This window comes from Carettochelys insculpta, chromosome 22, assembly GCF_033958435.1.
Source record: "Carettochelys insculpta isolate YL-2023 chromosome 22, ASM3395843v1, whole genome shotgun sequence".
NCBI classification, from domain to species: domain Eukaryota; kingdom Metazoa; phylum Chordata; order Testudines; family Carettochelyidae; genus Carettochelys; species Carettochelys insculpta.
The window spans coordinates 2,960,236-2,986,953 of record NC_134158.1 but is presented as its reverse complement, the minus strand read 5'-3'; the positions used below and the strand labels follow the sequence as shown (position 1 = coordinate 2,986,953).

Here is a 26,718-nt window from a genome sequence, read left to right as displayed (position 1 = left end):
CCCCCTGCCCCGCCGGGGACCCCCCCAACCTCCTAGCGCTCCCTGCCTGGCCAGCGACCCCCAAATCCCCCCAGTAACCCCCGCCCGCCAGGGCCCCCCAATCCCCCAGTGACCCCTGCCTGACCAGGGACCCCCAAATCCCCCCAGTACCCCCCTGCCGGCCAGGGTGCCCCAACCCCCCAGCACCTTCTGCCCAGCCAGGGACCCCCAAATCCCCTCCAGTGACCCCTGCCTGGCCAGGGACCCCCAACCCCCCAGTGCCACCCGCCTGGCCAGCGATCTCCAAATCACCCACACCTCTGGCCCGGCCATGGACCCCCAAAATCCCCCCAGTGGCCCGCGCCTGGCCAGGGACCCCCAAATTCCCCCCCAGCACTCCCCTGCCCTGGCTCAGGACCCCCAAATCCCTCCAGTGGCCCCCGCCTGGCCAGGGACCCCCAAATTCCCCCCAGCACTCCCCTGCCCTGGCTCAGGACCCCCAAATCCCCCCAGTGGCCCCCACCTGACCAGGGACCCCTCCAGCCCAGTGCTGGGGGGCAGATGCCAGCCCCCAGGATCCGGATCCCTCGGGCTGCTGAGAGAGGGCTTGGCCCCAGGCTGCTCCCAGCTGTATTGCTGCGATCTCAGTCCTGGGTCCAGGGGTGGGAGGCGGGCGGGGGGCTGCGGCTGGGGGGTTGGTGGGGTCTACACTGGGGGAAGGGATCTGTTAGGCCAGGGAAGGGGGTGCAGAAGCCAGGACAGGAAGTGTGGGGGGGTAGCAGTGGTGGGGAGGGTGGGGCGATTCCGGGGGGTTATGGGGCTGACGGGACCCTGGAGCAGGAAGAAGATGTGGGGGTCTCTGCCTGGGAAAGTAGGGGCGTGGGGAGGGGAGGCTGGGGGTGATTGTGAGCCAGGAGCAGGGAGAAGGCTGAGGCAACACAAGGCAGTTGCCCCCCATGGGGTAAGACCCAAGGCAGCCCCCCCAGCCCATGGGGTAAGGGAGGGGAGGGGAGGGGCTGCCCTGCCTAGCAGCCAGCGGGGAGACAGGAAGCAGGTGCCCTGGGGCTGGGGCTGGGGCTACGCTTTGGCTGCTCTGGGTCGCTCCGACTCCCGCTGCTGCAGTGAGCGTGGGGGGAGGCAGAAGGGGGCTGAGCCCCTCCACCCAGTAACCCCCAGGATGCTCTGAGACCACTGGACGCTGCCCCAGGGGGGCCCCCCGTGGGTGCGGCCTGTGGCTCCTGCCCAGGGACAGTCCAGGTCTGGCGGGCAGGTCGGGTCGGGTCTGGGTTGCGTGAAGTGACTGAGGCTTTTCCCAGGCGGGCAGAGCCCAGCGCCTGTCTGCAGGGCAAGAGCCGGGGGGGGAGTCGGGTGTGCCGGGGTCTCGCCGGGCCCTCCTGTAAGCTCCCCCTTTGCCCCTCTCACCCCACAGGCTCAGACACCTCCCTCCACAGCCCCGGCGGCCCGGGCAGGGAACCGGCTGGGATGGAGCCGGCGCAGGTAGGGGCCGCGGGGCAGCGGGTGCACGTGGGGAGGGGACAGGCTGTGGCACTCAGCCGGGGGCCTGAGCTGAACGGGCCCATTGGCGTATGGCGGGAGGGGGACGTTCCCTGTCTCTGGAGCAGGAATCCCCCGGGCAGGGCTGGGACGCTGCCAGAGGCTGCTGTCAGGATCCCTGGCCCCAGCTCAGCCTGCGGCTGGGGGGGTGGGCAGCTCCTGCCTTGCGCCGGGTGCTGAAAGGGGGGCTCTGCGTTCCTGGGCCACCTCCGTTGTCAGTAGTGGGGCAGCCGGCGCTGAGCGGGGGACTCTGGTCGTTCCAGGTACCGGTGACTTTCGAGGAGGTGGCTGTGTACTTCACCCCGGCGCAGGGGGTGCTGCTGGGCCCCACTCAGAGAGCCCTCTACCGGGCCGTCATGCGGGAGAACTACCAGACGGTGACCTCGCTGGGTAAGGGCCGTGAAAGCCGAGGGGCCGGTGTCGCTGCATGAGGTCGGGTCGGGTTCTCCCCAGACGCTTGGATTGGCCGGGGAGGAGTGGGAGAGACGGTAACTCCAAAGGTTGCGAGAACATCCCCTCCCTGGGTGCGCTGCTCCCAGGTGGTGGGCTACGTCTACGCTACACTCCCCTTTCGGGGGGGGAATGCAAATGAGGGAAATTGAAAATGCAAATGAAGTGCTGATTTACAAATCATACCCCTCATTTGCATATTCTCAGGCAATCTCATTTCCGGAAGAGACTTTTCCGAAAGCACAAACGGGCGTGTAGACGGGGCTGCTTGGGAAAACAAACCCTGTCTACGAAAGAACTCTTCTTCCTCAAACGGAATAGGAGAGACGAGATTATGCAAATGAGGCACGATATTTGTAAATCATTTAATATTCGGCTGTTCGCTGCGCTTGGCAATTAAATCGCAAACGTTTCGTTGCCGTTCGAGGTAACGTTGTCAGTGCGCAACCCAGTTCAATAAAGTCCTCCCCGACTGGTCTTTCTATCAATCCGCATTGGTCAGGTTCCCCCAAAAAGGACTCTGTAAGACCAGTCGGGAAGGACTTTATTGAACCGGGTTGCGCACTGACGTTACCTCGAACGGTAACGAAACGTTTGCAATTTAATTGCCAAGCGCAGCGAACAGCCGAATATTAAAAGGAATCTCCTGAGCTACCAGTTTTCTCCTCTATTTGTAAATCGGCGCTTCATTTGCATTTTCGATTCCCTCATTTGCACTCCTCTTTCGAGAGGGGAACATAGTGTAGACCCAGCCATGTAGGGTCATGTGAAACTCAGGGGATGTTCCCTGGGACAGACATTCGACCAACGCCCCGGGTGCCCTGAGCTTGCTTCATTTCACCCCTGGTGCAGGGTTCCCCATTCCCAAACCTGAGCTGATTGCTCGGCTGGAGCGAGGGGAGGAGCCCTGGGTCCTGGATCGCTGGGCCGGAGAGGAAAGAGCGATCCCGAGGGGCACGGGCGCAGGTGAGTCAGACGGAGAAAGGACCGTGTGGTGAGTGAAGGAAGAAGCTGGGACTCCTGAAATGTGCTGTGAGTGACAGCCTTCAGCTCTGCCCCGTCGCACACATGGCTGGGCTGCAGTCAGCAGAGCGAGAATACTCCAACTGGAAGGGACCCTGAGAGGTCGAGTCCAGCTCCCGGCCCTCACAGCAGGGCCAAGCACTGTCTAGACCACTCCCGACAGGTGTCTGTCTAACCTGGTCTTATATATATCTGGAGATGGAGGTTCCACAACCCCTCCCGGGTAAATTCCTCCAGTGTTCAACCACCCCGACAGTCAGGGAGTTTTAACTAATGTCCAACCGAACCCTCCCGTGCTGCAGTTTCAGCCCCTTGCTCCTTGTCCCGTCCTCAGAGGCCAGAGAACAAATTTTCTCCCTCCTCCTTGTCACCCCCTTTGAGGTACTTGTAAACCGCTGTCATGTCCCCGCTCGGTCTTCTCTTCTCTAAACTACGCGCGCCCAGTTCTGTCAGTTTCCCCGCAGAGCTGAAGGCGACGTCCCGCTCGTTTCCTCCCCAACTTCACTTCCTTGGGGGTGTTTAGATGGACGTGGAGATAGAATCCAATGTCTCCATCTGCCCAACAGCTTCCGTGCTGCGTTTTCCCTCTTTGGCTGTGCCGGGGAGAAAGGACTGAGAAGGGAATAGCACTGACCGCTGTCTGGGCGCTCTCTCTCTCCTTGCAGACGACAGGACGGCGAGTGAGGACAAGGAGGGTCCTGGGGAATTGGATCCGCCGGGGTCGGTTTTGAGGAGAGCTGAAGAGAATTTTTGCCAGGGCTTGGAACAGGGAAATGCCTGGGGAGACGGACACAGGTCAGAGATGCAGCTGGGAGGCTGCCCTGGGACGAGACGGCCTGAATCCGTTCAAGGTGCCAGAGGATGCCGGGATCCCACCGGCCAGCAGACAGTTTGCAATGAAGAGAAACCCTCCAGAGCCCTGGACTGTGGGAAAAGATTCCACTGTTGTGCAAATCTCCTTACACCCCCCGCCACAGCAGACAAGCCCTGTACATGTTTAAACTGGGGGGAAGGCTTCATTCACAAGTCACAGCTGACTACCCACCAGCAGGTGCGCTTGGGGGAGAGCCCCTGTCAGTGCCAGCAGTGTGGGGAGCGCTTTATGGAAAGAAAAGCCCTTGCTCAGCACGGGCGAATCCACACAGGAGAGAGAGCCTGGAAGTGCGTTGAATGCGGAGGAGATTTCCCTCACCGCTCTCACCTGAGAGAGCATCAGCGAACCCACGTGGGCAACAGACCCTACAGGGGCCTCAACTGTGGGAAGAGTTTTGTTGACAGAACGGAGCTTGCTAGTCAGCGGAGAATTCACACCGGGGAGAGACCTCACAAGTGCCTGGAGTGTGGGAAAAGCTTCAGTCAGAAGTCACAACTTACTGTGCACCAGCGCGTGCACACGGGCGAGAGACCTCACAAGTGCCTGGAGTGTGGGAAAAGCTTCAGTCAGAAGTCACAACTTACTGTGCACCAGCGCGTGCACACGGGCGAGAGACCTCACAAGTGCCTGGAGTGTGGGAAAAGCTTCAGTCAGAAGTCACAACTTACTGTGCACCAGCGTGTGCACACGGGCGAGAGACCGTACACCTGCCTGGAGTGTGGGAAAAGCTTTACGAAGAGTTCAGCCCTTGTTAAACATGGGAGAATCCACACGGGAGAAAAACCCTATCAGTGCCTGGACTGTGGGAAGCGTTTCATGCAGCGCTCTGCCCTTACGAAACACGGGCGAATCCACACAGGGGAGCGGCCCTATCGATGTCGGCAGTGCGGGAAAGATTTCACTCAGCACTCCCACCTTCTGGGCCACGAGAAGATCCACACCGGCTACAGACCCCACAAGTGCCTGGACTGTGGGAAAAGTTTCTTTGATCGAACCAATCTGACTCGTCACCGGAGAATCCACACAGGAGAGAGACCTTATACGTGCCAGGAGTGTGGGAGGAGTTTTAGTGAGAGCTCAAACCTCGCTAGGCATCAGAGAACGCACACGCGAGAAAAACCCTACGTGTGCCGTAGGTGTGGGAAAAAGTTCAGCCAGCGCTCCTCCCTGGCTAAGCATGGGAAGACCCACAAGAGGGCGAGGCCCTTTAACTGCCTTGCGGGTGGGAAAAGGTTCAGGAAGAGCTCAGATCTCACCGGGCATCGGAGACTCCAGAAGGCGGAAGAGAGCCTAGGACCAGCCTGAGTGTCAGAAAAAATTTGGTTTCGACTTCACACGTGGGCACCCCACACAGCGGAGAGCCCTGGAATGTGGGGGAAACGTCACCTGGGGCTCTCGGAGTGTCTGGTGTGCGCAGACCTGCGCAGGGAGGAAGCCTCAGAGGTGGCGTCCCTGAGGAACGTGCTGCAAGGGAAGCTCACGCCACCTGGGACGGCAGAGGCTGCTCCAAACCACAGGGCCGTGCTCCCAGGCCCTGACGAGGGCTGGCCGTGGTGACAAACCCATTCCCTCATTCTTCGGGGCACGGGGCTGCTCATGGCTGCGGGGAGGCTCCAGCCGCAGCTGGTCAGGAACCTTCTGGCTCTGCCTGGCCTGAGCAAACCCCAGGCAGAGGAGAAGCCCCCTCAGCCCCTCCGCCCTGCTGCAGCCCGGGCTGTTGAGCTGCTGGGCCAGAGGGTGGGTGGTTGGGGTTGACGGAGGGAGAGGAAGTCCTCCAAGGCCACCGTCTGCCTGGCTGAAGTCCCCCTTTCCTCCCTGGAGGGATGACGCACCAGGGGCTGGTGGCAGAGGGAGACAGGGGTCTAGAGCGAACGTGGAGCCTGGCTTAAGTGTCGTCCTTCAGGATGACGCTTAAGCCAGGCTTCATGTTCGCTCTAGACCGCTGGGCTGGGCTTCCCCCAGACCCTGGGGCTGCTCCCTGCAGGACCGCAGACTGCTAATTCTTCCCCTCTCCACGGCCCCCTGGGCTCTGGGGCATCACGTTAAGGGAGCGGGGCAGCAGGAACTGGGGGTGGCGTGGTGGTAGCTGGGGCCATCACCTGTCTGGGGATCGTGGGTCAGAGGTGAGAGCGCGCCCCTGGGTAAAGGGGTTCTGCCTCTCTGCTCCGGCCCCCTCTGCAGTTGGCCTTCCGCCTGGGCTCAGCAAACTTTGGCAGAGCAGAAGGCAGCGCAGTAAGCTCTGGCTGAACTGGCCTTCTATCATCTGGAACCCTAGAGTCACCGGCATTTTAACCACAAGTAAATTTTATCAAAACAAAAAGCAGTCAAGTAGCACTTTAAAGACTAGCAAAATAGTTTATTAGGTGAGGAGCTTTCGTGGGACAGACCCACTTCTTCAGACCACAGCCAGACCAGAACAAACTCAATGTTTAGTTGCCCTTTCCATAAGTGCAGCCTAGTGAAAGTAAATAGCAATACATACAGCAAATACAGGCTCGGTTTACAGCGTACAATACGACTGTTGTTGGTACATACAGTACTCTGCGGACATTGTTTCTTAATAGCTCATCTTGTTTTTCTTCAGTGTTATGCATTGCTAGGTGCACCTTTCTGTGATCCAGAATATTTGAATATCCGGCAACCTCCCAGGCCTGGGGCTGCCAGATAGGAAAGAGTTTACTGTACTTGGTTTTCACTACTGAGAGAGGCTGATTCCCATGGAGAATCCTGGAAGTCCCTTGGGAACCTGGACATCCCACCCCTGCCTCCACAGCATCAGCCTCTGAGAGAGGAGCAATTGTATTTTTAAAATAGATGACAAGGAAGGGACTCCCAGCCACAGGTCACACCCATCTGAGACATTATCCACTCAGGTAGACTGACAAGGGATTCTTTGTTCGTGAGGGGGGTATATGTAAAAGGAAAGTCATTCTTCCGCTCTGCTCTGCGCTGGTGAGGCCTCATTTGGAATATTGTGTCCAGTTCTGGGTGCCGCTTTCAGGAAAGAAGTGGACAAACTGAAGACTTCTCAGCGATGAGCAGCGGAAGTTCAAGAAATCATGACCTATGGGGGAAGACCTTAAAAAAAAAAAAACTGAGAAGAGAAGACTGAGAGGGGACATAAGCGTCTAGGTAACTGAAAACTGTTATCGGAAGGAGGAGGGAGAAAAATTGTTCTTCGTAACTTCTGAGAAGAAGACAACCAGCAATGGGCTTAAACTGCAGCAAGAGAGGTTTAGGTTGGATATTAGGAAAAACTCCCTGCCTGTCAGCGTGATTGACTACTGGAATAACTTGCCTGGGGAGGCTGTGGAGTCTCAGAGGTTTTTAAGACTAGGTTAGACGAACACCTGTCAGAGATGGGCTACATAAAAATAAATCCCTGTTATGAGCGCAGGGTACTGGATTAGATGACCTCTCAAGAGCTTTTCTGCTCTGATGATTCCCAAGCACGTGGTGGCTTGTTCACCAGCAAGGAGAAGAGGTGTATTTACCTATCATCACATGTTCCAAAAACCAAGCCCCAGTGCCAGGTTCAGCCCACTACAGCAAGATACGTTACTGGGGCTCAGCCTCAAAGTTCTTCTTCAACGCCTCCCTGAGCCATCGACTCCCCGTGGACATCCTCTTACAGCCCTGGTAGCTGCTCAAAATCAGCAGCCAGCTGACCCATCTCCATCCATGCTCCATGCCCGTTCTTGCCTCAGAGATAGTATGAAGCGCAGATCACGCAGCTGTGACCCTGGGGATATTTTCATTGATCCAGGATCTTTTCCCACTTTAGTTCACCCTCGTTGGAATTGGCATTACTCTGTTCCCCAGTGACTCCTACCGTTGCAGGGGTCGTGTGCATATGTCCTGTTGGGGATTCACAGCTTCACTTCTGGCTAGGCTCCCACTGCTTTCCCACCGTGCGTTAACAACAAGGAATCCTGGGGCGCCTTAAGACCAACGCCATTATTTAGGCATAAGGCTTCGTAGGGCGCAGCCCGGACACACGAAGTGGAAGTTGCAGTTTGGCGGGGATTTATACATGCCTATAAAAAATGGGAGTGTTACAGTACCACGTGGAAGACCAATGCTAACGAGTGTGGTTCAGTCAGGGAACCAAAGAAGCAATTATCCAAATTCATAAATGGCCAAAAGACAATTCATTTTTAGCCTCTCATATGTCAGGAAAATCAGACCAACCAAAGGATTTATTGGTTATGGCTAATAATCAGACTGCACTCAGGGAATGGCCACACAAACATTTACCAAGCGTTTTTTTAAAACGTTAAGGGATGTTCTAAAACTCACCCAATTAAGAAAAAGGTAAACAGAATGGCTGGGAAAATGGAGCAACTGCTAAAATAACCTCGCAACTAAACTTGAAATTCTAAACGAAAGGGCATGAAAACAAGTTTGGTTGGCAGTACAGAATGGTCTGGTGACACGATGGATCGTGTTGTTTTGATGGTACCACCTCTATCGCCAAGTTAATGTGTAGACCTAGTCACACTGGGGGACGTTGATGTATTACAGTGAGGGGGTTGTACCTGAATATGTAATGTATATGTAACTTGTCTGTACCTGAGCCTAAAAGCGTATGCCACGTTGAACGTGTTGTTCGGTTTTGGGGGCACTCTGGTTCCAAGGACTCCTCCCCTGCAGCTCTTCCGTGTCTTGTCCCTTCTGGTTCCAAGGACTCAGGATGCAGCTGATTCTCTTCCACCAGCCGGTCGCCTGCTATGACAGAGAGAAGCCAGACAGGAGTCAGTCCGTGTGCCGGGCAGGGGAACCGCTAAGGACAGAACAAACCCACGTAACTGCCAGGGAGATTGAAACTGCAGAAGCGGCACCCGGCCCACCTCAGCAGAGAGTGAGGAGGAGACATGGCCTTCAAACAGATGGAGGCCGGGGCTGGAGGGTCTGACAGGCTCGATGGAAAATGCCCAGGTGACGTCTGCCCTGAAGATGCCCTCACTGGTCTCTGAATCTCCTCACCTGTGCTGGCCCCTCTCAGGATCTCCCCGTCCTGACGTTCTCCCCGGCGTTCCTGCCAGGCGGTCGCACTAGGTTGGGGAATGGGAAATCCTGCAAGGATGTAAGTGTTGGTTTCTGCTTTGAAACCCACAGGCCGAGTAACCCACCCAGAAAGGCCCTGCCTCTCCCCACCCCACGGGGCAGGACCGGGCTGGGCTGTAACGCAGCCTCTGACAAGCTGGCCCAGCCCCAGGGGCTGTACCTTCAGCCTAGGGAGTTGCCATCACAGTTCCCTAGAGCAGAGGCGGGCGCACTTGCTGCTCCGGGTTCCGCTTTTCGTCCCTGGTCCCCACCAACCTGCCTGGCATTGTCTAAACGGACGGACATTTCAGCTACGTTCATCCAAAGAAACCCTCGGGCAGGTGTCAGCAAACCAGTCTGGAAAACGTAAAAGCTTTACGCATTCGCAGACGGGAAACCAGTCCCCTACTTCAACACGTTTAATGAGCTGGATGAGCCTGAGACCCAGCAGCCGATCGTGCGTCCCGCTTCCCTTCTGAAGTTTCACCCCCCGCACGCTTTGCGCACCCCGACCTGGGAGATGAGCAGACGTTTTACCCCCTAGACGTGAGACACCGTCAAGTCTCCATCACTGCCTCCCCGAGCACACCCATCTCACGGCCTCACGCAAGCCAGGGCCTGTCGGGTGGGGACTGGGTCTCACTGGGGCTCTGACCGGGCCCTCAACAGCCCGGTGATGGACTGGGGGGAGTGCGTGTGTGAGACTCAGGCTGGATGTGTGTGACAGGCAGAGCAGCTCCCAGCGGCTAAGGATGACCCTGGGGTTATAACCTAGGCTGGCAGGTAACACCTCTGCCCTGAGCACAGAGCAGGGAGGAGCCAAAGTGGGGTTTTTGAATCGGGGGTGGCAGTTAGAGGCTAGGGGGAGAGGGAGCTGGAAGGCAGCCAGCTGGGCGAGGGGGGAAGCTGCACCCCAGAGGGGCCCCCCTCGGGCTCCTCTCCCCAGGACGGGTTGGAAGGACTGTCTCTGGCTGCTGCACTGACACCTCTGTGAGAAACTGGGCCGCTGTTGCCTCACAAACCTCCTGTCGTAGCTGCTGAGTGAGAGTCACTCCTGCCTGCGGACAGGGTGCAGAGCCTGGGGACCCCTGAGCCCCAGCACAAGCCCTAAACACGTTGTCAGGAGACAAACAGGAGAAACCAGCCGAGTCCTGGGAAGAGGCTCACGACGCACCTGCCTCGAGTCCAAAGCCCTTCCCCACGTGGCGTCCGACTGGGCCGGCCCCAGGCCCATTCCCCAGCCAGTCAACGGCCAGTCAGCCTGTCCCGTCACCCAGCTGACACGCGCTGCCTCAGCCTGGCACTGACTGTCCCCACCCCTCGGCCTGCTCCGGGCAGCAAACGCCGGGCGAGGAGGCGGCCGTTCCCCTCCCGCTGCAGCCGAACGCAGCCAGACGCGGGCTGGGGGGCCCTCGGGAGAGCACCTAGGCCGGCACTCGGTGCTGAGGCAGAGCCACGCCAACCCAGGCCATCCCGTCAGGAGTCCGTCCCACCCGCTCCGGGGCGCCCCCCGACCACAGAAGAGCAGGGGAGTGGCGGGGGCAAGGGGGGGGCACACAACAACTGCAGACTGAGCCTGGGGGCCCAGGACTGGGGGCCAAGTGCTGTTACCCTGGGCTGGGGCTCGTTCGCGTGCCCCTCGGTGAGAGCTGAAATTCCGGCAGGCCCTGTCGACCTGAGCAAACCGCCCGTAAGAGCGTTTCGATCGCGGTCTGGCTGGTGCGGCTGCCTTCTCCGCAGGAGACGCGGTAGCGCCCGCTCACGGCCCACCTTTCTGCTCAAGACGGATAGCTCGGTGCTTTGAGCATAGGCCTGCTCAGCCTGTGAGCTCCATCCCTGACGGGGCCATTTGACCTCTGAAAAAAGGCCCCGTGGGTCTGCAGCGCCGCTCCCCCCGAACTCCCCGCCCCCGAGTGTCTGCAGCATTGTCACGCCAGCACTCCCCACACCCCGAGTGTCTGCAGCTCTGCCCCCCACAGAACTCCCCACTCCCGAGTGTCTGCAGCATTGTCACCCCAGCACTCCCGAGTGTCTGCAGCTCTGCCCCCCCAGAACTCCCCACCCCCCGAGTGTCTGCAGCTCTGCCCTCCCAGAACCCTCCGCCCCCGAGTGTCTGCAGCATTGTCACCCCAGCACTCCCGGGTGTCTGCAGCTCTGCCCCCCAGCACCCCTCTCCCACGTGTGTCTGCAGCTCTGCCCCCCACAGAACTCCCCACTCCCGAGTGTCTGCAGCTCTGTCACCCCAGCACCCCCCACACCCCTGTGTGTCTGCAGCATTGCCTCCCCAGCACCCTGCTCCTCTGTGTCTGCAGCTCTGCCCCCCCAGAATCCCCCACCCCGAGTGTCTGCAGCTCTGCCCCCCAGCACCCCTCTCCCCGTGTGTCTGCAGCTCTGCCCCCCCAGCACTCCCCACACCCCGTGTGTATGCAGCTCTGCCCCCCCCAGCACCCTGCTCCTCTGTGTGTCTGCAGTTCTGCCCCCCCAGCACTCCCCACACCCCGTGTGTCTGCAGCTCTGCCCCCCCAGCACTCCCCACACCCCGTGTCTGCAGCTCTGCCCCCCCCAGCACCCCGCTCCTCTGTGTGTCTGCAGCTCTGCCCCCCCTAGAACTCGCCACCCCCAAGTGTCTGCCACACTGTCACCCCAGCACCCCCCACACCCCGTGTGTCTGCAGCTCTGCCCCCTCTGCAGTGCCCCCTCACTCCCACTCTTGAGTGCGGCCCCCCCGCCCCCCCACCTGAGGAAGTGGGACAACTGGCCCCAGCCTGCACCGTGAGCCAGCCTGAGGAAGTGGGAGAACTGGTCACAGCCGCACCCCGAGCCAGCCTGAAGCGGTGGGAGAACTGCTCTGAGCCCCCTGCGTCCCCGAGCCCTGCCCGAAGCAGCATTCCCCCAGGCAGCACATTACAGTCGGGCTCCCAGCAGTCACGGCCGGATGCCAAATGTGTACCCCTGTGGTTTTGGTGAGGACACTGTGAGGCAACTGCCTGCATCTTTGTAATGGGGTTCGGGGTCCCCCAGGCTCTGCACCCTGGCTGCAGGCAGGAGTGACTCTCACTCAGCAGGAGAACAGCTGGTTTATTAGCCGACAGGACACAGCGTCGTACAGAGGAGTCGGTGCAGCCGGCAGAGACAGCCAGTCCCATCCATGTTGGGGAGAGGAGGCCCCGAGGGGTCCCTGGAGCTGGGGCCTGGCCCCCTCCTTGGTCTCTCTCTCTCCCAGCCCAGACTCACTGCTTCCAACTCCCAGTTCCAATTTGAACCCCTCAGGCTCCATCTCCCCCTTTGTCTGCAGCCCAGAGGTGTCACCTGGGCACCAGGTTACCCCAGCAGGAGCCCCCCCACCCTCTGTGAGCCCCATGCGTACACACACCTATCCCCTACTACATCACAGCCTGCACCATAGCACAGACGGACCCAGGCCCAGGGAGTGGGCAGCTGGAGATGGTGGCTCTGGGCTCATGCAGTGGGGGACAGAAAAACCTCCCCTCCTCCACTTCAGCTGTCTTCTTATCACCCGTTCTCCTGGGGACAGCCACAGCCCCACAGGCCTTTCCAATCTGTCACCGCAGCCCAGGGAAGGCCGTAGCTCCCTTGAACGCACCCCAGCCCCTCTCCAACCCATACTCCACAACACAGAATCACAGGGCTGGAAGGGACCTCAGGAGGTCATCTAGTCCAGCCCCCTGCTTCAAGCAGGATCAACCCCCACTAAGTCATCCCAGCCAGGACCTTGTCTAGCCGGGACTTAAAAACCTCCAGGGATGGAGATTCCACCACCTCTCTGGGCAACGGATTCCAGTGCTTCATCACCCTCCTGGTGAAGTAGTTTTTCCTAATATCCAACCTACTCCACTCCCACTGTAACTTCAGATCATTGCTCCTTGTTCTGCCATCTGACACCACTGAGAACAGTTTCTCACCCTCCTCTTTAGAGCTCCCCTTCAGGAAGTTGAAGGCTGCTACTAAATCACCCCTCAGTCTTCTCTTCTGTAAACTAAACAAGCCCAAATCCCTCAGCCTCCCCTCATAGGTCTTGTGCTCCAGCCCCTTAATCATTTTTGTTGCCCTTCGCTGAACCTGCTCCAGCAAATCCACATCCTTTTTATACTGGGGGGGCCCCAAAACTGGACACAATATTCCAGATGTGGCCTCACCAGTGCCAAATAAACAGGAATAACTACGTCTCTAGATCTGCTCGAAATGCTTCTCCTAATGCACCCTATTATGCCGTTAGCCTTCTTGGCTACAAGGACACACTGTTTACTCATATCCAGCCTTTCATCCACCAGAACCCCTCGGTCCCTTTCCATCGTACTGCTGCTGAGCCAGTCGGTTCCCAGCCTGTAACAACACTTGGGATTCTTCCGCCCCAGGTGCAGGACTCTACACTTCTCCTTATTGAACCGCATCAGATTTCTTTTGGCCCAGTCCTCCAATTTATCCAGGTCCCTCTGGATTCTCTCTCTACCCTCCAAGGAATCTACCTCTCCCCCTCATTTTGTGTCATCCACAAACTTGCTGAGGGTGCAACCCAGTCCCGGCAATCCACCTGCTGAGCAACTGCCCGTCTGCTCACACAGCAGACACAGGCCTTCTGCCCTCCGAGAGGTGGGCCAAAACTCCACTGCTCTCCTTCCCCGTTCACACCAAAGGCGCCTGCTCCAGCTACAGCTTTGGATTCCTGCTCTGGGACCTGTGGGATTCCTTGTGCCCCTTCACTCTGTCTTCAACTCCGGCCCGGCACCAGTGCTGTGCGAACATGTCACTTGAGTGCTGGAAAAGGAGGGAAGATGTGTCCTTTCCGATAAAGTAGATGCAGAGAAGACGTCTGCACTCCCAGGAAGCAGCCAGCAGGTTCCTTCCCGTGGCCCAGGCGCCAGCGAGGGAGGCGCCTTTGGCAGGGAAGCCTTTCCTTTAGAATTCATTCCTCCCCAGGGCTCGCAAGTTTTGCAATTCATGTCGGCCAGTTCCTTGCCCGCGGTTGAAATCGGCTGCAGCTTTTACACCTGAGGTCCGTTTGACGGCCCATTCGACATGACCTGGACGCGCATGAGAAGTGGCTCCTTGGCCTTGTACCTTCGCTGTGTACCTGAGTGCAGGCCAGCTTGTTAGCCGATGGCCGCCCTTGTATATGGCGGAGCTCACCAGTGACCAGGCTGAGAGCAGCTGAAAGCAGCTGGGTTCTTTGCTTTGTGTTCAGTTTGCACAGTAACAGGAGGAGTCAGTTTACAATGTAATCAATTACTTTGTTTATTTACCTAACAAGTTAATCTCTCACTGTTACAATGTTGCTTTGTTCGTTTAGCTAGCGAGTTAAGCTCTTGTGGTTACCAGGTTTATGCTTTGATTACAAATAGCTAGCATGCACTCTAGTTCAGACATCTATGCTTGTTAAATGCACACAAAAATGAAACAAAAGATAAAATACCTAGCAGGTCTTATCCTCACCCCTGCGTTACCAACGCGGCTTGGCCAGTTTCCCTCCAGTCCCTTGGGAAGAAGCCCTTTGTCCTTTTTTTCCAGGAGCTGGGCGTCCCTGGGGACCTGGGGAGACCCCCCACCCTCCTGTCCGGCAGGGAAGCTGATTGGAGCTGAACTAGGGGGTCTGCTGGACCCCTCTTTTATACCCATTGGGTCACGTAGGCTTCTTCCTTGGTTTAATTGAATTAAACTGTCTGATGCTGGTTCTCACAGGGAGTTCAGGGGCGTAGTTCACACCTGTGAGGTAGAGACAATAGAGGTCATTTGTTTTTTGATGGGCCGGAGATTTTCCTCCTGTCTGGGACCAAGTGTGCAGCGAATCACCTGCTGGTAATTAGCCAAGGGCAGTCAGAGGCCTGGCTGTTAATTAGCCCATTGTTCTTAGCTTTGCTCTGGAGCTTCAAAGGCCGTGGCTACGATAAGCCCATCTGCGATAAGCCCACCTGCGCTCTGGGGCATTCCGGGGCTGGGCTGTTCCTTTTAACCCTTTCGTGCTCTGAAACACCTAGGGAAGGCAAGATGGAGTAGAGCAACGAGGGTGGGGCTCTGTCTGGCGACACAGCTGCAGCGTCCTGGCCTGATTGGGGCAAGGTGGACACTCCTGTGTGAGCCTGGCTAGCTCAGTCGGTAGAGCATCAGACTTTTAATCTGAGGGCCCAGGGTTCAAGTCCCTGGTCAGGCGAGGTCTCCTCTCCTGCTTGGGCACGCTCAGCTGGAGGCTCCCTGGAGATGGCCCCCGTGCTGCTGGTTACTTTTGCCCTCTTGCCCACCCCGCCTCTCCTCACAAGGCCTCTCTCCTCTCTGGCCCGCAACCAGCTGCTTCCTCCCCCAGGCGGTGGTGACGCCCGCCCCTTCCCTCTGCAGCCGCAAGGGCCTTGCGCGCTCACACGCAGGCCTGCCCCTGCCCGCGCCGCTTCTCCAGGAAAAGTCCAGCTGCCCCCAGGGCAGACGCAGGCCTTCTGAGCCCTCGGCCCGCCAGAGCCGGGCCTCAACTCCGCTTCTGCCGACGGCCGTTCCAGGAAAAGCCAGCTGCCCCTTGGCATTCCTGCTTCGGGAGCCGTGGGATGCCTCACGCTCTCGGGCGCCATCCGCAACGCCGGCCGGCCCGGCCCCGCAGCCGCACCCACGCGTCCATCTCTTTCCTGAGGCTGTGGGAATGGGCGGGTGTGATGGGGTTCAGGGGTCCCCATGCGCTGCACCCCATCCGCTGGCAGGAGTGACTGTCACTCAGCAGGTAGAACAGGGAGTTCATGAGGCGACAGAGCCCAGCTCAGCACAGAGGGGTCAGTACAGCCGGCAGAGACAGTCATTCCAACCTGTCCTGGGGAGAAGGCCCCGAGGGGTGCCCCTCTGGGGTGTAGCTTCCCCCCTCGCCAGGCTGGCTGCCTTCCCGCTCCTCTCTCCCCAGCTTCCTAACTGCCGCCCCCGCTTCAAAACCCAGCTCAGCTCCTCCCTCCTCTTTGTTCAGGGCAGAGGTGTTACCTGCCAGTTGTAGCCCCAGGGTCATCCTTAGCCACTGGGAGCTGCTGCTTGCTCAGACATCCAGCCTGACTCACACATGCCCTCCCCCCCACTCCATCACAGGGGCACGGGGCTGCGGAGGAGCAAGACGGGAGGCTGAGGCAGGGGCTGGGGAGGGAAATGCGAAGGGGGCTGGGGAGGAGCTGGACGGGAAACTGAGGCAGGGGCTGGGGAGGGAAACGCGAGGGGGGCGGTCCAGGGGGCTGGGGAGGAGCTGGACGGGAAACTGAGGCAGGGGCTGCGGAGGACCTAGACGGGAGGCTCAGGCAGGGGCTGGGGAGGGAAACGCGAGGGGGGCGGTCCAGGGGGCTGGGGAGGAGCTGGACGGGAAACTGAGGCAGGGGCTGCGGAGGACCTAGACGGGAGGCTCAGGCAGGGGCTGGGGAGGGAAACGCGAGGGGCGCGGTCCAGGGGGCTGGGGAGGAGGTGGACGGGACACTGAGGCAGGGGCTCGCGGCGGAGGGAGACAGGAGGCGGGGCCGGGGGCGGGGCGATCGCCCTCTCTCCCCGGTCCCTGTCCCGTTGCGGCGCAGCCCGGCGGGCTGCAGGGAAGTGCCGGGCGCTAGGACCCGGGGGCGCCGGGCGGATCCAGCCCCGCTCCCTCCCTCTGCGCCGGGCGGGGCCGGTCCGGTGCGAGCAGCTGCGGCCGTGGGGAGCCCGGGGGGGGTGAGTGTGGGGCTGCGGGGGGGGTAGAATTGCTGGGGGGCTGTGGGGAGTACTGCAGGGAGGAGGGGGCGGGGGAGAATGGCTGGGGGCCTCTGGGGGGCTGCAGGGAGCAGGGGGGCAGGCGAGAATTGCTGGGGGGCTGTGGGGGGCTGCAGGGAGGAGGGGGCGGGGGAGAATTGCTGGGGGGCTGCAGGGAGGAGGGGGTGGGGGAGAATTGCTGGGGGACTATGGGGGTCTGCAGGGAGGAGGGGGCGGGGGAGAATTGCTGGGGGGCTGCAGGGAGGAGGGGGTGGGGGAGAATTGCTGGGGGGCTGCAGGGAGGAGGGGGCGGGGAGAATTGCTGGGGGGCTGCAGGGAGGAGGGGGATGGGGGAGAATTGCTGGGGGGCTCTGGGGTACTGCAGGGAGGAGGGGGTGGGGGAGAATTGCTGGGGGGCTTTGGGAGGCTGCAGGGAGGAGGGGGACGGGGGAGAATTGCTGGGGGGCTGCAGGGAGGAGGGGGCGGGGGAGAATTGCTGGGGGGCTCTGGGGTACTGCAGGGAGGAGGGGGTGGGGGAGAATGGCTGGGGGGCTGCAGGGAGGAGGAGGCGGTGGAGAATTGCTGGGGGGCTCTGGGGTACTGCAGGGAGGAGTGGGGGCGGGACACGGGGGTGCGGGGACACTCCAGCAGCCCCCCAAGCCCGTGGGGTCGGAGCGGGAGGGGCTGCCCTGCCGCGTCCCTTTCCCTACCAGCCCGTGGCGTGGGGGGGTGGGAACTGGCCGGGCCGGGAATCCCCCCTCCCCGCCCCCGTCACTTGGGGGGCTGCCCCCTGGTGTGCAGGGACCCGCGGGGTCGGGGGTCCCCGCAGCCTGGGCCGGCTGCGGCCGGGCTGGTCCCGTCCCGGGGCTGGGCATTGGGCGTCCCGGGGCGGACGCTGCTGCCTCCCTCGGGCCCGGCGGGGTCCGTGTTGGGGCCGACCCTCTGCCCAGCCGGGGGGCTCTGAGGGGCGGAACCCAGGGCCCCGAGTCAGCCCCAACTCTGCCAGCGCCGGGCGAGGAGGGACCCTGTGCTGGGGCTGGACGAGTGCCCTGGGACCCCACCCTCAGGCTCACCCCGTTAGCAATGGAGGGGGGCAAAGGGCCCGTCCTGGCCACACCCCGGCTGCCGGAGGTCCTGGGGCTGGGGCCCCACCCTCAGGCTCACCCCATTAGCAATGGAGGGGAGCAAAGGGCCCGTCCTTGCCTCACCCCGGCTGCCGGAGGTCCTGGGGCTGGGGCCCCACCCTCAGGCTCACCCCGTTAGCAATGGAGGGGAGCAAAGGGCCCGTCCTTGCCTCACCCCGGCTGCCGGAGGTCCTGGGGCTGGGACCCCAACCTCAGGCTCAACCCGTTAGCAATGGAGAGGGACAAAGGGCCCGTCCTGGCCACACCCTGGCTGCCGGAGGTCCTGGGGCTGGGACCCCAACCTCAGGCTCACCCCGTTAGCAATGGAGGGGGACAAAGGGCCCGTCCTGGCCACACCCTGGCTGCCGGAGGTCCTGGGGCTGGGACCCCAACCTTAGGCTCACTCCGTTAGTGATGGAGGAGGGCAAAGGGCCCATCCTGGCCACACCCCGGCTGCCGGAGGTCCTGGGGCTGGGACCCCACACTCAGGCTCACCCCGTTAGTGATGGAGGGGAGCAAAGGGCCCATCCTGGCCACACCCTGGCTGCCGGAGGTCCTGGGGCTGGGACCCCACCCTCAGGCTCACCCCGTTAGCAATGGAGGGGGACAAAGGGCCCATCCTGGCCACACCCTGGCTGCTGGAGGTCCTGGGACTGGGACCCCACACTCAGGCTCACCCCGTTAGTGATGGAGGGGGACAAAGGGCCCGTCCTGGCCACACCCCGGCTGCCGGAGGTCCTGGGGCTGGGACCCCACACTTAGGCTCACCCCGTTAGCGATGGAGGGGGGCAAAGGGCCCATCCTGGCCTCACCCCGGCTGCCGGAGGTCCTGGGAGGGTCTGAATGCGTGCTCGGTCCCAGAGGGGAGGCTCAGGGCTGCGTCGGAATGACACCCCCGCCTGGCCGTGTCTCCAGCCTCCATCTGCGGGGAAGGAGGGGGTGCGGTGAAATGGACTAAGGACAGTTCTGACACCTCCCAACTGCCCGTCCCGCCCTGGCAGGCTGCAGAGTAACGAGCCCGTTGCATCGTCGGCCGGGCAAGGCCGGCGCTGGGGCCCGATCAGGTAGGGGTGTTGGGGGAGCTGCTGGGGAGCTTCTGGGTCTCTTGGCTTTTCCCACTGGAGCCCCCCCAGCGGGAGCTCGGGTTTCCCCCCATGGGCAGCTTTTTATACCGTGAGCCTGTCTACACCTTCATTCTGTGCTTGTCCACCCTCTTTTTCCTGCTGGTCTGTGTCCCCTGGAAACTTGCAGCCCCCCCTCCCACCCCCTTGTTGCTTGTTAAGGCTGATGGCCAACCTGTGTCTCACGATTAAGAGACGCGTCTGAGGTTTTGTCCGCATGTACAAGGCTAAAGCGGTGTCGTGACCCCACAAGGGGGACAGCCAGCTGTGATGTGGTGGTGGGGGTGCGGCAGGCTGAGCAGCTCACACAGGCTGGGGATGACCCCCTGGGGCTGTAACCTGAGCTGGCCGGTAACACCTTTGTCCCTGCACAAAGAGCGGGGAGGAGCCCAGGTGGGTTTGGATTAGTGGTGGCAGTTAGCGAGGGGAGTTGGAAGGTGGTTCGCCTGGGCTGGGGGAGAGAGACAAAGGGGGTCCCAGCCCCAGTTTGGGGGCTCCTTTCGGGCCTCCTCTCCCCGAGATGGGTCGGAATGACGGCCTCTGCCTGCTCTAGGGCCGCCTGTCCTGCGCTGCATCCCTCTTGCTGAATAAACGTCCTGTTCCCCCTGCCGAGCCAGAGTCACTTCTGGCTGCGGAAGGGGTGCAGAGCTTGGGGACCCCTGTGCCCCCTCACACCAACTAACGGCACCCTGGCTACCCTGGCTTTTCAGAGTGCTGAAACTTGCATTGCTCAAGGGGGCGTTTTTTACGCCAGCAAGCGAGAAAGGCTCAGCGCGGTAAAATGCCGGTGTCGACAAGCTCTGAGACAGATGGGCATTTAGGGAACTTTTATGTTTGAATGTTGATGTTCTCGGTAAGTTTGCCTAATATGATTACTGCGTACCTCATAACTTCAGGCCTGGGGCATTGATTTAAATCATATAAAGAGAAAAAACCGCTTAAGTGTACAATACCGAAAGCTTCAGGAAGAGAAACCACTGATTTAAATAATCACGTTACCAGAAACCGAAGACTGACTGCACTTAGAGGACGCTCAGTTTTGGAGTAAGCCCCATTGAACAACCTGGCGCTTCTGGTTTTATTTTTTTTTCTCTCCAAAAAACAAGTCTAGAACGGGTTTCTCTTGGAAGAAGCTGAGTTACGCTGAAGTAAAATAGGGACTAGACGTACGGCATCATCATTACGGCCTGTGGCCAGGTGGCCCCGAAATTATGGGCATGTAGCGTATGATATAAGAAAATGAGGCTCAGTGGCAAGTGGCGACTTTTGCTTTCCTGCAGCTCTTGCGGTTCCATACGTAAGTGATGGATTTAAACCTACGCTCAGAACGGTAGCTGTGTTAGTGCTAGAAGTGCTATTGGACCTTCCAGACTCGCCGATCTATTAGGCCATACGCTTTTGGGGGTAAAACCCACTTCTTCAGCTGAATGGCCTAGACCCCACCAAAGCTCATAACCTCATCAACTGTTCGTCTCAAGGTGTTTCGGGACTTCTTGTTGTTTGTGATTCTAAACCTAGTTCACTCATTGAACAAGCCGCTGGGATTAGCTAAGCTCAGCCTCTTTCTCTAGCAACGCCCAGCCCGGCAAACAGTTTAGGAGTTTACTTCTCAAATCACACTGACGCGAAAGGCACAGAGAGAGCCTTGAAGAATGATGCTGTGATGGGCTTCAGGGTCCCCCCAGCTCTGCACCCCGTCTGCAGGCAGGAGTGACTCTCACTCAGCAGGAGAACAGCAGGTTTATTAGCCGACAGGACACAGCATTGTACAGAGGAGTCAGTGCAGCCGGCAGAGACAGCCAGTCCCATCCATGTTGGGGAGAGGAGGCCCGAGGGGCCCCCAGCGCTGGGGCCTTGACCCCTCCTTGGTCTCGCTCTCTCTCCACCCAGACTCACTGCGTCCAACTCCCAGTTCCAGGTCAAACCCCTCAGGCTCCACCTCCTCCTTTGTCTCCAGTACAAAGGTGTTACCTGGTCGTCAAGGTTACCCTCAGCAGGAGACCCCCACCCTCTGTGAGCCACTCACACACACACACACACAGGTATCCCCCACTCCATCACAGATGCATTGCAAAGTGCATGATTTAAGTACTAACTAGTTGATCCGCTCGGCCACAGACACGTCTTTATCCGCATCCTCCTCTCCCCATGAGCTGTTTGCTTTGTTTCGTCCTTGCAGGTAGGCCCTGCATCGCCTTCCTGTGCTGCTCACGCTTGGCGCGTTTCCCCTTTCTGCACAGGGAGTGAATTTCTTCAGAATATTCCCAGTGAAGGTATCTCTTAGGCCCACAAGCCCCAACAGTTTTCGTGTGGCAGAAGCGTAGAGGAATAGAGGAAGCTGTGTGTGTGCTGCATAATGCCTTCCCTTTTTCTTTCCAGTCCACTCTTCGTTTCCACGTTGCCTCTGTCCTATCCTACGTATCGTTTCTCTCTCTCTGTCTCTCCTTGCTCAGAAAATGTCTTAATTAACTCCTGCTGGGCTTGGCTGAGGTCCACCACCACATAAGCAAGACCTATGAGAAGAGGCTGAGGGATTTGGGCTTGTTTAGTTTACAGAAGAGAAGACTGAGGGGTGATTTAATAGCAGCCTTCAGCTTCCTGAAGGGGAGCTCTAAAACGGAGGGTGAGAAACTGTCCTCAGTGGTGTCAGATGGCAGAACAAGGAGCAATGGTCTGAAGTTGAAGAGGGAGAGGTGTAGGTTAGATATTAGGAAAAACTACTTCACCAGGCGGGTGGTGAAGCACTGGAATCCGTTGCCTAGAGAGGTGGTGGATTCTCCATCCCTTGAGGTTTTTAAGTCCCGGCTGGACAAGGTCCTGGCTGGGATGACTTAGTGGAGTTGATCCTACTTGAAGCAGGGGGCTGGTCTAGATGACCTCCTGAGGTCCCTTCCAGCCCTGTGATTCTGTGAAATATCACACCAAGGGGGCCGCGTGAGGTGTCTAACGAAAGCTAATGATGCGCTGAATTTGTGTACGCTGCTTGTGTGTCTGTATCGTGTGTGTAGGGAAGTTATAGATTTTAGCTCTGCAGCTGTGTGAGAAACGTGTCAGGGCTGGGGTTCACAAAGGGAGGGTGGGGCTCCACCCCAGCCAGGACAATAGGCTGACCCAAGGCCCAGACACCCAACACCCATTTTGTGATGTGGGGTTTTCCCACTGGGACTGCGGTGAATGGAAACACAGAACAGTGGCCCACTGGGTCAGGTGGTCAGTATGGAGAAAAAGGGGGTTTTCCCTCTGCATATGAAAAGCCATAAGATGGGCCCTGGCAGGGACTTCCTTAGTTCTTCAGTCCTCATGAGTTAAGCCCGTCTGGGCTGGGGGCCCGTCCCTCAGAGGGGTGATGTGGGGTTAGCAGTGCCCATCTTGTGGTCTCCAAGGGTCCATGTCCAGCATGCGGACCCCAGCGGGCCGGGCCTGCAATGCTCCAGGGACTGAATCTAGGTAACCTGACACGAACTCCCAGAGCCTCTCACGAATCAGCAAAGGGCACCGCTGGCCTGCGTCCGTAGCTGTGACTGGGGCACGCGAGGTATGACTGTAACAATGCTCCTCTGCAAGCCTGTTCGTTCTTTGGTATCGATAAACCCTTAGCTATTGGATCTAAGGGTCTGGCTTTTGCCTGGTTGTTTGGGTAAGAGCCAAGTCTATATTGGCCGGGGTCTGGGTCTGGAAGAATCTGAGTGGTGTTGGGTGAAACAGGCTTAAGAGCCTCTCACCTGATGTTGGGGGTTGCCGGGCCGGTAGAGCAGCTGGGAAGTCTGTGGGTTTGCTCGTGTGGTTTCTGGCTGGCAGAGGCGCTGTGGCGGCTGGTTGGATTTGCCTTAGTGAGAAGGAAATCCCAGCCTGGGGCTGTGAGTGGCCCCGATTTGAAGCAAAGGTGCCCTGGATTGATTTCTCTAGCTGTGCCCAGAAACCTCGTCCTATGCCGAGGGGGAGGGGCTGGGCTGGGCTTCCCGTCCCCTGCCCAGAGCTCTGCTTCCCACCTCAGGCTGTGCCTAGTAGGTAGGTGGTAAATGAAAAGACTCTGCCCTTCGCTCTGTTGCCTGGTGCCTCCCAGCCACGCTGAGCAGGGTGGGGATTGGATTTTGCTCCTCTGGCCCTCCTAGAGCTGCCCTGTTTTTATACGTCCTCCCCCATGACCTGTGGGGCTGTGGCGGGGGCAGCCGGCGCTGAGCGGGGGCCTGTGGTCGTTGCAGATGGCGGTGACCTTCGAGGAGGTGGCTGTGTACTTCACCCCGGCGCAAGGGGCGCTGCTGGGCCCGGCTCAGAGAGCCCTCTACCAGGACGTCATGCGGGAGAACTACCAGGCGGTGGCCTCGCTGGGTAAGGGGGCCCGGACCCTCCCCTGTCTGGGGCCGTGGGACCTGTTTTTCTGCATCTGGTCAGGTTCTTCCCTGGTCGCTGAGATTAGCGGGGAGCGGGTCGTACAGGCCACCGCTCCAGTGCGGGAGAGCCATTCGCATCCATCCTGCCGCCAGCAGGGCAGGGGAGCCACGAACGTGCCGCCCTCTCCGCGTTAATTCTTCTGCACACGCAGGCTGTCTGCGCACCTCCCTTCCTGGGACTGGCTTTGTGCGTGGGGAGGGCTCTGGGGGTTCGCGCGTGGGTAGGGGTTTAACCCCCAGCACCGTATGTGCCGGAGCAAGTCCCTCAGAACCGCCAGAACTTGAAAATTCCTCGGGAGCGTGTGAAATCCCTGAAGTCCGTCCATCTGTCCCACGGCGGCTCAGTGACTGTGTCCCATCCGTTCAAACCCCCATCGTCTGCAGGAGATCGCGGGGGGGAGTTTCCGCTCAAGCTGTGCCCTTTGTGGGGAATAGAGCCTCAGGGGTCTCTGCTCACGCCTGATCTCACCCCCACGCAGGACTCCCCATTCCCAAGCCTGCCCTGATCGCCTGGCTGGAGGCAGGGGAAGAGCCGTGGGTCCCGGATCTCCAGGCCTCCGAGGAGAGGAAGCGCCCCAGAGGCGGCGGCACAGGTGAGGAGTCAGTGACACTGACACAGGAAGTGTCTGGCAAATGGAGGGAAAAGTTGTTGTGAATCTGCAAAATGTGCTGTGAGGCCCCTCGGTTCTGCCTCCGCTCACACGGGTCAGGCTGTGGTTAGCAGGTGCCATCTCGTCCCTCCTGGCTTCCCAGCAGCCCTGTTTCCTTGTCTTCACTCTCCTGTGGTGAGAGCTGGAGGCAGAATCCAATTTCTCACTTTTCCAGCAGTTGCCGTGCTGCGCTTTCCCTCTTGGCTGTCCTTCGCACCAGCCCTGGCAATTGGATTCTCTCTCTTCCCCACCAGGTCGTGGCGCCACGCCTGAGAACGAGGAGGTTAATGCATGGCAGACAGGCCCAGAGCAAGTGGGACTGGAGGGGACCTTTCTGAGAGGAGCAGAACCATTCTATCCCCATTGCCTGGAACAGACAAAAGCTGGGAGGAATTGGCAGCGGTCGGAGAGGAAGCTGGGAAACCGCACGAAGAAGAAAGTAGATGAATCCATTGAATGTAGCGGAGGCGACAAGGATTCCAAAGAAGCCACAGCCCAGCAGACTAGTCACAAGGAAAAGAAACCTTATAGGTGCTTGGACTGTGGGAAAACCTTCAGTTACCCCTCAGCCCTCACGAACCACAGGAGGATCCATACAGGAGACAGGCCATATAAATGCCTTCAGTGTGGGAAAAGCTATCGTCAAAGTTCACATCTCACCACACATCGAAGCGTGCACACAGGAGAGAAACCGTATAAATGCCGGCACTGTGGGAAGCGATTTACTCAGCGCTCCGCCCTGAGTACCCATGAGAAAATCCACACGGGCGAGCGACCTTATAAATGCTGTGACTGTGGGAAAAGCTACCATCGGAGCTCACATCTTACTGCCCATCAGAGTGTGCACGCAGGAGAGAGACCCTATAAATGCCTGGACTGTGGAAAAAGTTTTGGTCAGTGCTCAGCCCTTAGCACCCACGAGAAAATCCACACAGGAGAGAGGCCTTATAAATGTCTCAAGTGTGGGAAAAGCTACCATCGACGCTCACACCTCATTGCCCACCAGAGTGTGCACACAGGGGAAAAAGCCCACGCGTGCTCGGACTGTGGGAAAAGCTTCAGCCAGCGCTCAGCCCTCGTTACCCATTGGAGGATCCACACAGGGGAGCGACCTTACAAATGCCTGAACTGTGGGAAAAGCTTCAGTGTGAGCTCACATCTCATTACCCACCGGCGCGTGCACACAGGAGAGAGGCCGTATACATGTCTTGAGTGTGGGAAAAACTTCAGCCGAAGCTCCCATCTCACTACCCATCGGAGGCAGCACACGGGGGAGAGGCCCTATAAATGCTTGGACTGCGGGAAAAGCTTCAGCCAGCAGTCGGTCCTTATTAACCACGGCAGAATCCACACGGGAGAGAAACCCTATCAATGCCTGGCCTGTGGGAAAAGCTTCAGCGTGAGCTCACAACTTATTACCCACCGGCGCGTGCACACGGGGGAGAGACCCTATAAATGCTTTGACTGTGGGAAGAGCTTCAATCATAGCTCCCATCTCACTAAACATCGGCGAGTGCACACCGGAGAGAGACCCTATACGTGCCTGGAGTGTGGGAAAAGCTTCAGCCAGAGCTCCAGTCTGAATAAACATTGGAGACTGCACGCGGGGAAGAGACCCTAGAAATACCCTGAGGGAGGGAAAAGCTTCAGTGGTAGAGCAAAGCTCGTTACGCACCAGAGGGCCCACGTGGAGGAGAAGCTGTGTAACTGCCTAGATGATGGGGGAAAAGCTTCACTTCCAACACCCACCTCCCTCGCCACGGCAGAATCCACCTGGGGCAGAATTAATTAATGCCTTGATTGCGGGACCTCTGAATGCTTGGGCTGTGGGAAGAACTTCAGTAACTGCAGGGGGAGATTGTCTGAGCTTGTACGTGGCTCCCGGTCTCATGATTTGTCCAAGAAAGGGCTTGAATGTAGGGGGAATCTTCATTTCTCGCTTGTGTGGACCTGCGGCTGTTACACAGGGAAGAGCCTCTCCACGTCAGTAGCATGGAGAAAGTGCCAAAAGCACATTGGCCATTGGCAACTGCTCTGCACGGGAAAGTGAAGCTCTCGGGGCCCTGGCTAGGGCCGGCCTCAGCACAAACTCCATTTCCTAATTCCCCCTCCACCCCACAGCGGTGGCATGTGGGTTCCAGGTCTGGGGCAGGGTTCCAGAGGCAATCGGTGACCCTCTGGCTTTTCATGGTCTAAGTGAGAGGCTCCTGTTTTGTGGGTCAGGCTCCAGGGCGGTGATTCGTGACCCCATTTTAATGCCGTTGGCAGGGCTGGTGTTAGACCTGCTGAAGTCCAACTGCTTTAGCCCTCAGTGGTGGTGCTGGGGTTATAGGGCCCGTGGCTGAAATCCTTGGGCTTTGGCCCTCATGCCCAGGGTGGTGGGGCTCAGGCTTCTTCCCTCATCCCCTCCCTCCCGAGGGCCATGTAGTTATTTTTCTTGTCAAGAGGGAGCCTCAGTTCATCGAAGCTTGAGAACCCCTGGTCAAAGCAAACCCCAGGCAGAGGCAGTATTGTTCCCATCAGCCCCTGCCGCAGCTCTGCCTGCTGAACTCATGGGCTTCCTGCTCACCTGCTGCAGGGAGGGCGAGAGAAACTCCTCCAGCAACTCCCCTTGCCTGGATGGAGTTCTCCCTTCCCTGTCCAGACGTGATGCCCTCTCCACGGGGCCTAGCAGAGGGATACTTGCGTACCCACCTTCACTCTGGACACCTGTCCCCACCCCTCGTTTTCCAGCAGCTCCCCAGATCTGGGCCCTGTCGAGGGCGCAGCCCTGGGGTGTAAGTGCCTTCTCCTGGCTAAGTCCCCTGAGGTGCTGGG

General features: G+C 59.1%; 1 protein-coding gene and 1 non-coding gene across 2 annotated transcripts; both read left to right on the top strand.

Annotated features, from left to right (window-relative positions):
• The first annotated feature begins 898 nt into the window (after positions 1–898).
• On the top strand, positions 899–26,718 carry LOC142024618 (uncharacterized). The gene is given in 12 exon segments (XM_075016758.1): positions 899–940; positions 1,409–1,476; positions 1,797–1,923; positions 2,836–2,949; positions 3,672–5,179; positions 6,062–6,112; positions 15,243–15,469; positions 16,465–16,597; positions 23,063–23,189; positions 23,731–23,844; positions 24,156–25,618; positions 25,621–26,718. Coding segments are annotated over 11 exon segments (3,948 nt in total). The 5' UTR covers positions 899–940; positions 1,409–1,461; the 3' UTR covers positions 25,690–26,718.
• Positions 15,020–15,092, top strand: TRNAK-UUU (transfer RNA lysine (anticodon UUU)). Its single transcript has one exon. It is a non-coding gene; the product is annotated as a tRNA-Lys (tRNA).